The sequence below is a fragment of the Ceratina calcarata genome, unplaced genomic scaffold (assembly GCF_001652005.2).
Source record: "Ceratina calcarata isolate Rehan_Ccalc_2016 unplaced genomic scaffold, ASM165200v1 scaffold78.2, whole genome shotgun sequence".
Classification (NCBI taxonomy): domain Eukaryota; kingdom Metazoa; phylum Arthropoda; class Insecta; order Hymenoptera; family Apidae; genus Ceratina; species Ceratina calcarata.
The window spans coordinates 2,078,958-2,093,325 of NW_017179105.1; the positions used below are offsets into that span (position 1 = coordinate 2,078,958).

Sequence of the window (14,368 nt, forward strand, 5' to 3'; positions counted from 1 at the left end):
AAATTTGAAATCACTATAATTTTAGCTTTTTAATAGTAATAAGAATATATAATAACAAATTCAACATGCCAGCATTGTTTAAGTATATGTATAGCCTATACGTCCTTAAGAGCGATTAGAATGAGAGTTGGTAAGGAAAAATACAATATACAAAGCACTTTTACATAAGCATTGTGCCAGCCTTTTCCTAAGCATAAAATTTTATAGTTTAGTCAGTATTAGACTTGGTATAGAAAAATATGTATTGCATCCATTGACAGATTGTGCAAGTGTTGAATCGTAGCGGGCTGATGATTGCAATTTTATTTACATACGTTCATCCCCAGGGTGTATAAGTTAAACTCCTCGTCGTGAAACTTAATAAAACTTTCGAAACCTCTTCCTCGGTCCCTGTATTGAACTTCTAAATTAGCTTCGCGCCGTCTTTCGCAATTTCATTCCCGCCCTGGAGATGTGACGGAAATACTTCTCGTACCGCATTGTTTCCACAGGATATCAGCGAGACATGAAAAATTGTAAATTACACGACATATCGCTCGTCATAATAATTTGAATAATTGTCATTCAACAACGAAACCTATTTTCCAGGGTAAAAATATTTGATAGAAATAATCTATAAACACATCTATGTTTGTACACGTTACAGAGTTTGAAGTATGCTAAAGAACTGGAGAACAGCGCAAACATTTACGGATCGGTGCGAATGGCTTAAAAAAATATCAGGAGATTGATATTGCAATATTTCGTAGAATAAAAAAACGGGTTTCGTTCGACAAAAATTCGATTTACTTTTCTTCTTAAATACGCGTTCGCAGTTTGAACAACGTTTCATTTTCAACCCAAGTTTTCGTCGACAGATTGCTGTTCTATTATTAAATGCACAAAGTAACCGAATACGTGACTGTTAGCTTAGAATGACTTCGAGAATAATTAAGTAGAAGCAAACTTCATTAGCAGAGCCTTCACAATGCCTGTTAAACCGTATTTCAGGCTACTGTATTATTATACAGCATTCACAGTTCGAAACGAACTTAGTCCTATTCAATTAATTAAAGCCTGTACTACAATTAACTACATAAAACGTGAATTCGAGCAGAACTGAAACCTTCGATCGTTCAACGCGTTGCGTATCAATTTTATAAAATATAAAAGTTAATCTCGTTTCACAAGAAATACTAGGAAAATGTTTTAACATAATAATTGGATCGCGTTCTCATTCCCTTAATAGATCTCTGGAAGCATAAAAACCATTACATTGTTCACAATTTCGCTAAATTATCCCGTGTTCTCATCCACTTCCGGTAAAACTAGTTTCGTACGGTGGGGCACAATAATTCGTGCAGCCAGCGAAACACGCAATAAACCAGAAGATCCAGCAAGATTAATGGAGCATCTTCATATACTCTAGCGCTATTAACCAACTAAACAAGCAAACGCGCGAGCCTCGTCCTCCGTTTCCGGTTTAACGTTCTCCGGCAGCGTCGCGACGACGCTGGATAACCGAGATTTACCAAAAACGTAACGCGAGCTCATAAAATCCATCCGTTAAACCGTTTACTCGCGTGTCCCGCTTTGCTACCATTGTGCGACTACTGCCTTTTTATGCAATCAACAGTCGAGAGGATTTTATCAGTCGCAGAAACTTTCCTACAAAGGATTACCAGTTTCTCTTCGATTTTCAACTTTGAAGACAGTTTTACTTTTCGTTCATCTCGTTAATGTTTAAAAGATTTTCGTGTACAGTAACCATGTTACATGCTGGCTGGATAGAAAATGCATTATGTAACGCGCTGCGAGGTAAATGTTTTTGCTGGTACATCGTCGTTTTGGGTGTTTCGAAAGTTTCAAGTGAATTTTAAAGTACACAAGCTTGATCATAAGTTTCTGTTAATAATTGATTTTTCAAGTTTCGATACGCATGCGATAGAAGGATTAAAATTATCCAGTATGATAAAGCCTGGTGAAAATTCGTCAGATACGCATGTTTCGATGATATTCATTGTCATTATAAATGTACGACAAGAACTGACCTGAGTTGTGCATCTGTAATAATTTTCGTAGTTAAAAGTTGTTCCAGTGAACGGGTAATATTCATTTCAGTTTCAAACAAGCAATTTCCATGTGCGAGATACCGTTTCATGATTCTCTGAATGACTTGAGCGATTTCCTACATTTTGAAAGTACACAATATACGTTGCAGCGTACATTTCCCTTTGTCATCCCCCATCAGTTGCTTTATTCGAATCTACATCTGAAAAGCTGCTTTAACCATGCTTAGAATACAAACACTGTGCACATTGCAATTGGAAAATCAGCGAAATTACATAAAGACAGGAGAATGTTAAATGAATTTCAGTATGATTACAAAGTTTTATGAATTTCGCATCTCGATGTATTATAAATATTCGTTATTAACGCGTATAATCAATAATTAATTCCTCGGGGGAAACGGTGGATGATAAATCTCGTTTTTCTCACATCGGCTTGTTTTATTATCTGGCACCCGCGGCGTTTTGCATTTCCATAAATCGCACGCTGCCACGGGCAAAGAAAAGAGCTTGATAAATGCATCGTCGATTCTCCAATTAGAATAGGAAATGAATTGTTGCAGGATTTTTCTAGCCCTTCTTTCTTTCTGTTTCAGTTGTGTGCGGCGTTGGCGCGGATGTGGCGTATCACGGACACGTCATTGGGTTTTACGTTACGTGAGGATAATTCAACATGCGTATACCGTAATTCCACTCAAATTATCAGATTCCGGGGCCGAGTACCGAAACAGTTTGTTCTATCATTATCACTTACACGTTTTCGTCACCAAAGTACAGAGAATCGTTCGTTTAATCATTGAAAATCCAATTAAAACGAAACTAAGAAAGTTCTAACAATAAATACAGAAAGCCTAATCAGATTTGGCGACAGGTTTGATCGTAAATTCTTTTATAAACGAAATACGAATCCAAGCCAGAAGTATCGTATTTTTCTTAAAAACTGGCGAATCGAATTCGATCGCAAGGAATTTAATTCCACGGCCCGATGCGATTAGCGTGGGCGGCCGGAAGCTACCGGGGAGCGGAAACCGCCGCAACGAGTTTACTATTTGTCGGCGGCTGAACGATTACCGAAAATTTCTCGATATCCCGTTTGATCCTATTTCTCTCTTTTTTTTTCTGTCGATCGATCGAAGAGAAGCGAGGAAAAATGCGTGCGCGAATCGTTCGTCCGGGAACTTATTTCCTGGAGAAAAATGGCCCGGACCGTAGTTTACCGTTTCTCGTGGCATTATTCTTACCGGGAAAATGTGTCGCTCGCTAGGTATCGGGAGAGAGAGAGAAAGAGAGAGCGGGAGACGAAGAAATTGAGAAAAATGTTTTACATTTTCAACGTTATTGGATTACTTCCTGGATACCCTCGTGTACCTTACATATTAGATAAGAGTACGAACGTTTGCTACGAAAATATCGCTGCTCATGTGCATTCATCCCTTACTTTATGAATACATAAGAATCTATAATGAATATTTAATGAATGAAACGAATTATAATTTGTTGAGATTCGTTGATCGAGTAAAAAATTCTTATAAAGCTTCTCGTAACGAAATAATAATTCTTATTGATTCATGTTGTGTATCAACGACCGCGTGATTTTTCTGTCAATCAACTGGAAGTGGTTTACGATGTAGGTGCAGGTTTAATCTGATGTTCCGCGGCAGAGCAAACGGGGAACGGTTTTAAACAATAAATAATCAATTTTGGGGATGCGGGAGTATAATCGAGTCGCCGTTTAAACGAGCAAACTTCGTTATCGGTTTATCGGACGAATTGTATTAACTTATTACTAAATATGTATACGTATGTGACAACAGCGGGCTACTAGGGACGGAGAGGGGACGAGTCAATACGGAATTACTGAAGCGTACTTACCGTTGCTGGTGCGTTCTGCAAATTGCAAATTCGTAGAACCTCGGCCACGTCGTTGCAGATTGCGTTCCGGCGTTCGCTGCCATGCCGGTGCCGCGGTGGTCTCTATGGAAATGCGCGTTTCGCATGCATGCCGCGCGCCATGAAATATGATCGAGCCCGGCAACTTGCGGATTAACTAACAGTGGCACGCGCGTTTCATTAAAAATTGATAGAAAACTTCATCCCCTCGATTCAAAGTCTTTGCGTCGTACAACAGACCGACGGATATTTCACACTAGGATTTCATGCAAACATACAAAGTAAACAATTCTATTTATTAAAAAATTCAATTCAATTCGATGAAAACTTTTTATTCAGTTTTATTGGAGTTTTCCGATCGATCTCTCATTTTTAATATAATTACTTTGCGATCGGGCTGGCATTCAATTTTCAAAATTGATTAGTATTATTCTATTGTATAATAATATTATTATTGATTCTTGATGAGGCGAGACGAATATGAGAAAATTTCAAACTTGATTTACCACGTAATTTGATATATAAAATGCCACGAGTAAATTGAATTGATCAAACGATCGGGTCAATATTGTCTATAATGGATGGGTCATTCTTTCACCTTTGATCGCAGCACGAAGCCAGGATGAAACAAGTACAAAATTTATGGGCGAAGATCGATTAGCGTGATTAATGCAGTGGTGAGCGATAAATCGCGTTTCGGGCTGCTGCGTTCACCGTGCGATACTACCAACACTGCCATGAAGCCTGACTTTATTAGTATACGATTCTAGCCGCACGATGATGTCAGTTTCGAAGGAAAAATGATGTCCGGTCACACGGTCCGGGGATAGAATTATGACCGTAAAATAAATTGTAAACTGTTTCCTCCCTTGGCGTCAGATTTAATAAGATTCAAACGTTACATCATTCTATCTACTCGCGACATCATATTTTCCTGAGCTTTTAAATAAATTGATGGAATATTTGATTCTCCATAATGTATACACTTCTGGAAAATATCTCGTAAATCAAATCGAACAAACTATTTACAAAAAAAGCGTATCAAGTTTAAACCAACGAAATAATAGTATGAGTGTCGAGCCCAAGTTCATCATTTTGTAAATTTAAAAAGAAAAATTGAAATATCAATCATATTTATTTGATGAATATTTAAATCTGTTATCAAGTATTAAAACTGTACAATAAACAAGTATAATTCAAGCGGAGGCGCGTTCCGTAATACCATTAATGGCCCGCAGTAGTATAGGTCGGCATATAATCATCCATTCAATACCGCGCACGATACATGTACACCATCGTTCGTAACTTTCGTTCATTTAATGACACGTATATCATAACCACTTCTTTGTACAATTCAATACACATTATTTTTTAAATTACATCGCATTGAAAATTCAGCAACATTTATCATTTAATTCGCGTAACTCGGATTTTAATGTCGAGCCATATTAACGTGAGCTTGCAAAGTGCATTCGAATTTTTGTTTTAGAGAAACAGGAAATCATTTTACAGAAAAGTGCAGTGGTTGAATGCATTCGCGTTTTGAAATAATTCGGAATTCACTGTTGAATTCGTTGTTGAATTCGCGGCGGCGAAACGCGACGCTATGGTTTTATATCGTTTATGGAGGCGAGGAGGAAGCTCGCGGGACGGGAATAATTCCACGTGGCGACTTATTCGGATAAAATAACCGGCGTTCCGAGAGACGGGTTAGAGACGACGATAAAGCGGAATTAGCGTGGAAAATATCACGTCGAACGCCGATTTTTCACGCTCCGGAAGATTAAACGATTCCACGTTGTAACCGTTCATGCCCACGTATTTTCGTCGAGTAGAAAACTGAATTGGAAACGTTTCGGTAGTCCCCGGTGAAATTTTTTCCAATCGGGAATGGCTCGAAGATAAATTCGTGTCGCGTTAATTAAACGGGCTGCGTTCGTTTCGAAATAAGACAAATGTTCGGCAAGATAAAAATAAATTGTATTTTGGTGATGAAAATCTCCGTTGTAAATTTAATCATAAAATTCAAATGAAGTCGTTACCGGATGAATAGCACGAGAAAATGAAACGAATTTCGTATAATTGATATCGGTGTTCGCGTTATTCCGAGTCTTGTCGAATGTACCGGTATTTTAGTAAAAGTAGGTGATACGTGTTAGGTATTAATATTGCAACAGTTCGAATACTACGTCTGAATGTGTATTAAAATGGAAATTTCTTGTGATTCTATTTCAGAGCAGCCTCTGGTTTGATATTCTTCTTGGAGATCACTTGGGCCATCACCCTGTTCGTGCAAATCTGCGTCAGGTATGAATATTTAATAAAACGTAACCTTTCCCTTTTTACTATTCTTAATGCAACCAGAAATACCAGAGCGAGATATTATTAGAGGTCCAGAATTTTAAATATTTCCTGGAATAAGCATTCCTTTATAACAAAAGATAATAAGAAGTCTAAGACGTTTGTGAAATATTTATTTGGATCAGATATAATTATATACAAATACGATTCGAAGCTGTAATTACATTTTCAAGAGCTAGTCTCTCAGAATGCGATTGCATTAAAAATAAAAGAGACGGGCATCTATTATTCCATCTGGACAAGTCGCGTTGTTACATCCAGCCACGCGCTCGCCTCCGGGAGACATCTTATTGATTTTCTAATGTCGGGATTCCAATAAGCGTAAAAAATGTCGTCGAAACCGAGGAAACTATCTGGAATCCGAAGATGGTCTGATAAAAAATAAAGTCCGGGCGGATTGAATAGCGGTCTGGTAATTACCGGAGCTGGAGTTTGTCCCAATTTCGTTCATTCGCGAGTTTGCTCTCGAGGAGGGTAGGAAAATATGCAAGGGCGATGGAAAAGGTCGTCTCGATTGTGAAAGGGCGGGGAGATCAGGGCCAAAGAGAATATACCGGGGAATTCCGAAGGGAGAGGCCGATTTTATTGGGACGAACTTCCGACGATCTATCTCGGCTCGACACCACTCGTTTTCCGAGTTTATACCCGTCGCCGATGTCAAAAGCGAACCCTTCAAACCAGTTTCTTATTACACCTGAAGGTGAGAGACGCTTTATTCCACGTGACAGAAAAATTCTTACTCTCGTTCTGCCCGTGACACTCTGAACGTTCTCACTATCCTAATTAAACTATAAATTTTATGCATCCAATCTGCAATTATAAATGCTGTATATATTTATTTCACATGACAGAAACATTTGTATCCAAAGTCTAAAAGTTTTACTTGTTACAATTAAACTGCAGATTTTATGCATAAAATTCGCAAGAATTACAAATGCCGCGTGTAATATAATTACTTCATACGAAATAAAATTTTTGATCCGAAATCCGACTACAATAATTAAACTGTGGATTTTATTCATTGCATTGAATCGGACGTCATAAATTATTCAGAATATCAAAAGCTGAACGCATATTTCAATATCTGAATAATCAATGAAAGTCTTTTTAATCTGATACACGTGTTACATTTTGCGTCAGAAAAATCGAGAGGCAACATTTACTAAGTATTTTACATTATAATAGATTCGGATGGAATTAGTAAAATTATCAATGGGTTTAATTATCCATGAACGTAAGTCCACTAGCAGGAATTCAATGCGCTGTCATCGAACGCTCATTACCATAATTAAATCGCCGGTTCTCCATTAATTTACGGATAAATATTAAAGGCCGGGTTAAATTATTTCATTGAGGGATTGCGGAAATCGTATTATGTACATTACTAAAATTCATCAACGTGTATTTTGCTCTGTAGACGAAACTCCAGAATATATTGAACACAATAATATTACACATTTTATGCGACCCATTATTTCAGAAATAATGCTTTGCGAATTGGAACGTATGTAATTCGTATTAAATTGTGCTAAACAAAGCTGACGCACAGAGATAACCGAATCATAAATTTAACTAAACTTCGCGAATAATTTTCACGATTTGATATATACGTTTACGATGTGTAATTAATTAATGACTTTGTAAATACAATTATTCAATGGATTTCGGACTTGTATCGACGCGCGGATAGATAACAATGATAAACAAAGGTGCACGTTAAAATCCCCGTGTGCTGGATTAAATGCAACTAGAAATTATACTGAATATCTTGGGAAACTCTAGCGAAAGTGCTCCAGGGGTGAATTATATTACCCCGATAAAACCCGGCGTGTACGTCAACGCTTTATTACTGTACGCAACTTTATTGCGTCTATAAATCTAATTTGAAAAGACGCACTCTCTAAACGTCCCGATAAAATTCTGTACAGCGTATACACACGTTTACGTATACAGGCGATATTTTGTTTCAGAAACGACGAGTCTCTTTGTTCGTGCTGTTGGTCGGCGGTACTGGCGATAACAAGGGGTTGGCGGAGGGCATTGTTTTATCTACCGCTATCCTGCATTTTGGCATGGAAACCGCACAGTCTTTGGTTGTCCTACGTCGCTGGTAACTTGGCACGCTAGACGTTTCAATAATTTCCCTTAGCGACAGTCGCTTAATTGTCCCAGACGATAATATTAAAAGATCTTTTGCTAAACCTAGTAATTATCGTAGAAAATGTTTGATAAAAAAGTCTGTCCTATTTTTCGTAGAACATTTCAATAATTTCCTGTAGGAGATTGAAACATGAAAAAACTAATTGCAATGAGCTCAGAAATTACTGCATAAAATATTTAATCAAACGAGTCGACCCATTTTCCATTAGAATTAATCTAGTTAATTAATTCCTGCGGCAACTTGTAAATAGAATTTATCTTCCGGAGTAGAGAACAAGTTGCGAACTGTTCTTATTAACGCTGTAACATCTTGTTGAAACGAGACCGCGAGAGAGCCGGGGATTCGCGCTAAGTAATAACGCGAAAAGCAGAGATGAAAGAAATGCCCTCTCGTTATTCCCCCTGTTTTTATATTTGCAGCTGGACTGTTGGCAGTGCTATCCCTGCTGCATATTACGTCAAGCGCTCTGGAGAACCGCGGCTCCTGCCACATGAGCAACGCGACGGATTCGGTGGGCGAAAGTCTCCTCAACACCAGGCCGGAGAATTATGACCGCTTCGAGGAAGTTCTGGTAAGTGGACAAAGTAAGAACCTCTGACCTCAAACGATTCTCGAACTATTAATTTCGCATTCGTTGTCGCAACGATTGAATATTAATAATCAGATTGGATTTCAATCGAATCGAAAGAATAATCAATCATTATTTATCATGTGATAAAAATCATCGATCAATTAATGCATGACGAAGTATTACTAAGAATGATATAGAATTTAATGCTTTTACAAGCTGAAACAGCATGAAACGATATCCTGTACAAATCCTTACAGGAATTTCCACTTTAACTTTACATCATCCAGTCCTCACGCACACACACACACACGTGATATTTTGTTACTTATAAGAATTTCGTTCCGACACTTCGCTCGGTAGACAAGTCGCATCCATCGCAGTCATAAGTTCAACCTCCTCCCCCTGTTTGCATACGTATTTACTTCCCTCTCGTTTCATCCCCGCAAACTTATTCGCTTCTCACCCTACGGGTCCAAAGTTTTCGACGCTGCTTTATCGAACACCGAGATATTGAAAATATTTTCCTTGCCGATGTCTTTTCTTATTTTAAATTGTTGACAATAAGTGCAGCGAACGATTTTTATTTAAAAGTAGACTGCGGATTCGGTGTTAGTGTTATGTGGTATAAATTAATTTTGTTAGCATTTATTTTAACAGCATGCGCTCTTCGCATTTTTTAGAAATGCGTAAAGTCTGAAATTTATCTACGAGGAGCTTTGAGAAAATGTTCATTTCCACGATTTCTTTCTCGACTGGCCTCATTAGTCGTTATCGATCTACGAGCATGTTGACATTGTGTCTTGTCAGACCTCGTTCCTTTGATGCCATTCCTTTCAGTAGTTCAGTTAAATCGAACGGATTTCAATTCTGAGATCAGTCAAGTGTCCATCATAATTGTTTGCCGACTCTTGAAACGTGCAAAAAGCTTAACGGCTCACGTCAATCGAGATATCCATCACGTTTCAGTTAACCCATTCGCATTACACGCTGCTGGTCATACACGTTACAAACGTTTCATACAATAATTGATACAACGTTTCGTCTAATCATCGCAATGATAGCTAATAGTGCAACCACTAAATAATAAAAAACGTTGGTTCGTGTTGATGAGTAGAAAAATTGTGTAACAAATGGGTTAACACGCTTCTTTTTATCCTCGAGCCTCGCTTATTTTCCCCGAGAGCCTCTCACCACGGCACGATTCTAGTTCCTGACGGTCCATTTGTCCTGCTCGACCCGTTCCCCGTGTAAAATAGCTAAAACGATTCGTCCCGGAAGGGAACGAAGCGTTTTCTAAGAGCTCGGTTGGTTCTGTGACCGAAAGGTGACGGAAGTGCTGGACGACGGGGTGTCGGGACCAACTGGCCGGGTCGCCGATAGCGACGGGGAAATATGACACGAGCGTCAGCCCTCGTGGGCGAGCGAGTCCGACGAGGACAGTGAACCGGAACAAAGGACATGTCAGATAGCGACGTTATCTTAGTCGCGTTGATGCTGGGGGTGAAACAGGAGAACGTCGCGTCGCCGGTGTCTCTCGTCTCGGGGCCAAAACTCGAGCTTCCTACTCGTACGCGGCGCGTCTTCCTGGAAACGTAATGCACATCGAGGGAGGAGGAGGAGGGTCCGCGGGAGGAGAAAAGTTTCGCTGGGACTCTTTGGCGAAAGTTGGAAAGTGTCAAAGGCCCACTCGTTTAATCGTCGCATCCTTTGCGAGTTTAATTCGTTCGCTGCAATTTTAAATGTTTCCAAGATTCTACAAGTGTTTCTTCCATTAAGATTTGTTTTACGAAAATTAGTGCAGTTATAGAACGAGAAATGAATGTTGTTGGTTGCTCGAGTGCAGCGAAACGTGTTAAACTCTTAAAGACCGTGTTTGTGTAGCTGAAATTTTCTACGAATCGATGTATGCTACTTGGATTGTCGCGTAGGTGTTAGATTAGAGAAAGGGGATGTTTCTGTGAATCGGCCTTAGATCGTTTAGAGTTCCTTTCGATAAGTATACGTAAACCGGATGTTGATTGAAAGAATGCTGTTTCCGAGAAGTTACAAATGAATGTTTCGATTACGTTTTCAAACTGATCGATTGCAATTTAATAATTAGGGGATCTAACTTTTATTACGAATAGTATATTATTTATAAATGAAAACGTAATTGTGGAAACTATAACTAGACTGCGGATCTTTGTGCGAAATAAAATATTTGTGGTATCAATTTAAAAAATATGTCTTGGACGAACATTTGTTTGATCAAATTAAAATCCGCAGTCTAATGATAACAGCTTATAGAAGGTAGAGTAAGTGTTTATATTTAAATAGCTATGCAATTCTTCGGAATAAACACGTAATATCGTAATTATTTGTATTAAAAGTTTTCATTATTGACTAAATGAAAACAACTTATTTTTGCTAAGTAGTTTATAGAGAAGTGAAATTTATTTATTTATGAGTTTTCTCACCGTTACTTCGTTCGTTGATAACAAGAGATTGTACTAAGTACGGGATTAGAATTTTTAAACGTCGAATAAATTTGAATGGTATTTATATATAATGGCAAATTTACTAAAATGCCTTGTAAAGTAAAATGAATACGCGCATGGATGAGGAGAATGTGAGAGGTAAAAAACAAATCGAAGATTGGTTACTTTGATTCAATGAAGGTATATTTATTTATTACAAACGGTTTTACATAATAATGTAGTAATACACACGTTATATCACATTATCAATTCGTACAGCGTATGATCGCACGATGTACAAATACGTAAGTAGTAAAGTCACGACGCTAACTGTAAGTAATACCATTATACAATGTACTAATTAAATTATTGTACGCGTATGGCAGTTTTGTCGGTCAAATTTCGTAAAATCGCTGAACGATTTCCCGCGATTCTTTTTCTTAGTATTTCGTTCTGAAACGAAGCTATCCGTTTTCTATTATTCTAGAGGTAAGAAAATGAAAAAAGCAATCCATCATAGGAATGAAGGCCGTCTAGAGAAACTGATTTATAATTGCTTCGATTAACTTTCTGAGATACGTTTGTAATCATCGAGATATACTTATTCTATCGACGTTACACGATCAAAATCGATATTATTTGTTACAAAATATATATGAAAAAATCAACTAAGAATCCTTCCAAAGTTACTAAGCTTCCTGTTCATCTAGATTAACAGTCTACGTTAGTACCATTCCTGAAAAACGTTCTAAATCACACGACGAGATTAGTTTTCAAGAGTTAATAATACGTACATATTCAAAAGCTACTTTCCGATTCTGAATAATTTGTTTCGTATAATAACTTCGCAATTAACAACTAAAAAATGCTTCTTCACGTTTTTTCAATTTTTACACGTGGCAATGCTTTATCATGAACGGAAAGATAGCAGCTACAAAAGCTAGATGTTACAAATGAATGTAGATATACAAATATAACGACTGATAACAATTCTAATGTAAATAACATGCATTCAAAGTTACATAACAAGTTTTCTTATCAGTTCGAAGTATCACGAATCTTTAATAGAATTAAAAATGCATTTTCTGTGAAATTCAATAAGTTTTCCTATGGCTTTCGTAAAACGTCGGAATAGATACTGAGGGATAGAAACTAGGCGGATAGTTCATCGAAACTATTTGGAAAGTACAATTTCTATATTCCGCGTAGTATCCTGTATATACATACGAGTTCAAAGGGATATAAAGAAAATTTAAACAGCACCTTTTCTACACGGTAGATGAGCATCCTGATGCTTCCAGCTCATCAGGTCGTCCAGAACTTGGAGCAACAATGGATTCCCTCCTAATCGTTGGACCTCGTCCCTAGCTTTCTTATCCAGTTCTTCGAGCGTGGCTCTCGTGTAAGCAAACGAGCCGAACTTTTCTAACAAGTTTACGCAATATCGTTTCACTTCGATATCTTTAGTGCGCTGCCTGAGAATATCTTTGTGAACAATGCTGATTAAGAAAAAACAACGTCGAACGTTTTCAACGAGATTTAAATAACGAGGCAAAGGATACTCATTATCTGTCTGTCCTCGGGATGGCTTTGTATAGCGTGTATAATAGGGAAGCTGAATTTCCCTTCAGACAAATCCTCGCAGTAACTTTTATTTTCTGCGTACTGTGGAAACGGTTCAAGTGACGTCGCTGCCAGTTGAATAAATCGTAGAACTTACCTCTTGGAGACATAAATTACAAAAGTCGTCGCGAATTTGAAAATACAATCCTAAGATGCCGGCTAAGGGTGTGAAGTCTTCCTTGCATTCAGAAAACAATTGCATCAGCCTGACGGCTAAATTGAACAGTCCGCCTGTTTCTGTAGAACAATCGGGAGATGTGTCACTGAAATCTAAAGCCACTGAACGATCATCTCAGGAAACTTACTTCTAATCGTCATCTGTCTGTACGCCGTTTCGGATGGACAAATATAATTGTCCCTCCAATAAATCTCCATTCCCTGACCTCTGTGAAGCTCTAACAACTGTTCTACGTACACTTGCGTAGCCTTAGCATCAATTAGAAATGTATTAAGTGAAGAAGGAATATACAGGGGGAAGAAGAAACGAGTTTCATGCAGCTATGTTCACCTCTGGCTGATCCAAGGCGAGTATCCTTTCCAGAGCGATAAACATCACGTAATTCGCAGAGTTGATCGTGCTCGCTGTACCGTAAATATTATGAGCTACAGGGATTCCTCGTCTCAGAACTGAATTATCTTGAATATCATCGATTCTGCAAGTATCGCGCGAACCGCACGAGATTAAAGTACCTGAGACCTCGAGAGCGATTCGAATCTATAACGAGAACTCACAAGAGGCTGGAAGTGTGTAGCATTTGTATAATATTGCCGACAGAGTGTAGTTTAGTGTTCGGTATTTTTAACCAGTAATTGAAAGCCTGGGCTAGCTTGGCCCTGATCTGTTTTCCAGGCACCTGTAGTATATAACTAAACGGTTCCAACAGTATCTACGAGCAGAGAGGTGATTTCTTTTTAAAAAAACAAACATGACGTACGCGTGTACGTAGGAACGCGCGATTGATTGTCACTTTGACAGGTTTCTTAACCTCTCTCGACGCGACATAACCTATAAAACTAACCTCGTCTTCCTCCTTTTCACCGGTCTCCGAATACGGTATGTTCTTATTCTGCTCCATAACGTGTTGTCTCATTCGCGATAGAGACTATTGATCACCGTCGCCTGTTACTCCGTCGAACGTTTAACTAACGTGTAAGAAAAATTAACTAATCATCTATCTATACACAGCAAACGACGAACCACAACGCGTGCTTCTGCGTGACAGCCGCCGCCGAGCCTCCGACCACGTATTTTTATACG

General features: G+C 38.4%; 2 protein-coding genes across 8 annotated transcripts in view; one reads left to right on the forward strand and one right to left on the reverse strand.

The window, feature by feature from the left end:
• The window catches only part of LOC108630854 (uncharacterized), a 47,294-nt gene extending 35,720 nt beyond the window's left edge, over window positions 1-11,574 (forward strand). For 3 of the 7 annotated variants that reach the window (XM_026818387.1, XM_026818389.1, XM_026818390.1), the window contains 5 exons: window positions 2,645-2,778; window positions 6,174-6,245; window positions 8,270-8,409; window positions 8,880-9,031; window positions 10,356-11,574. In XM_026818387.1, the coding sequence (XP_026674188.1) occupies window positions 2,645-2,778; window positions 6,174-6,245; window positions 8,270-8,409; window positions 8,880-9,031; window positions 10,356-10,427 (570 nt within the window). In that variant the 3' untranslated portion in view covers window positions 10,428-11,574. Of the gene's footprint in view, window positions 1-2,644; window positions 2,779-6,173; window positions 6,246-8,252; window positions 8,410-8,879; window positions 9,032-10,355 lie in introns of all 7 variants that reach the window. The other 4 variants (XM_018034393.2, XM_018034391.2, XM_018034392.2 and 1 more) reach the window with 4 other exon arrangements.
• A 95-nt stretch (window positions 11,575-11,669) lies between these two features.
• On the reverse strand, window positions 11,670-14,350 carry qm (geranylgeranyl pyrophosphate synthase quemao). The gene is made up of 7 exons (XM_026818386.1): window positions 14,130-14,350; window positions 13,843-13,997; window positions 13,619-13,763; window positions 13,416-13,536; window positions 13,208-13,347; window positions 13,050-13,152; window positions 11,670-12,972 (listed from the first exon to the last, which is right to left on the reverse strand). Exons 1-7 carry the CDS (start codon window positions 14,199-14,201, stop codon window positions 12,740-12,742), a joined length of 969 nt encoding a protein of 322 aa, XP_026674187.1. The 5' UTR covers window positions 14,202-14,350; the 3' UTR covers window positions 11,670-12,739.
• Between the last annotated feature and the right edge of the window lie 18 nt (window positions 14,351-14,368).

What these genes read in the sequence shown, in the direction of transcription:
- qm (XM_026818386.1), bottom strand. Translation starts at nt 14,201, where the DNA reads ATGAGACAACACGTTATGGAGCAGAATAAGAACATACCGTATTCGGAG. An exon ending in CTACACACTTCCAGCCTCTT is followed by an intron (nt 13,764 to 13,842) that starts GTGAGTTCTCGT and finishes CGATACTTGCAG; the next exon opens with AATCGATGATATTCAAGATA. An exon ending in CAGACAGATGACGATTAGAA is followed by an intron (nt 13,348 to 13,415) that starts GTAAGTTTCCTG and finishes ATTGTTCTACAG; the next exon opens with AAACAGGCGGACTGTTCAAT.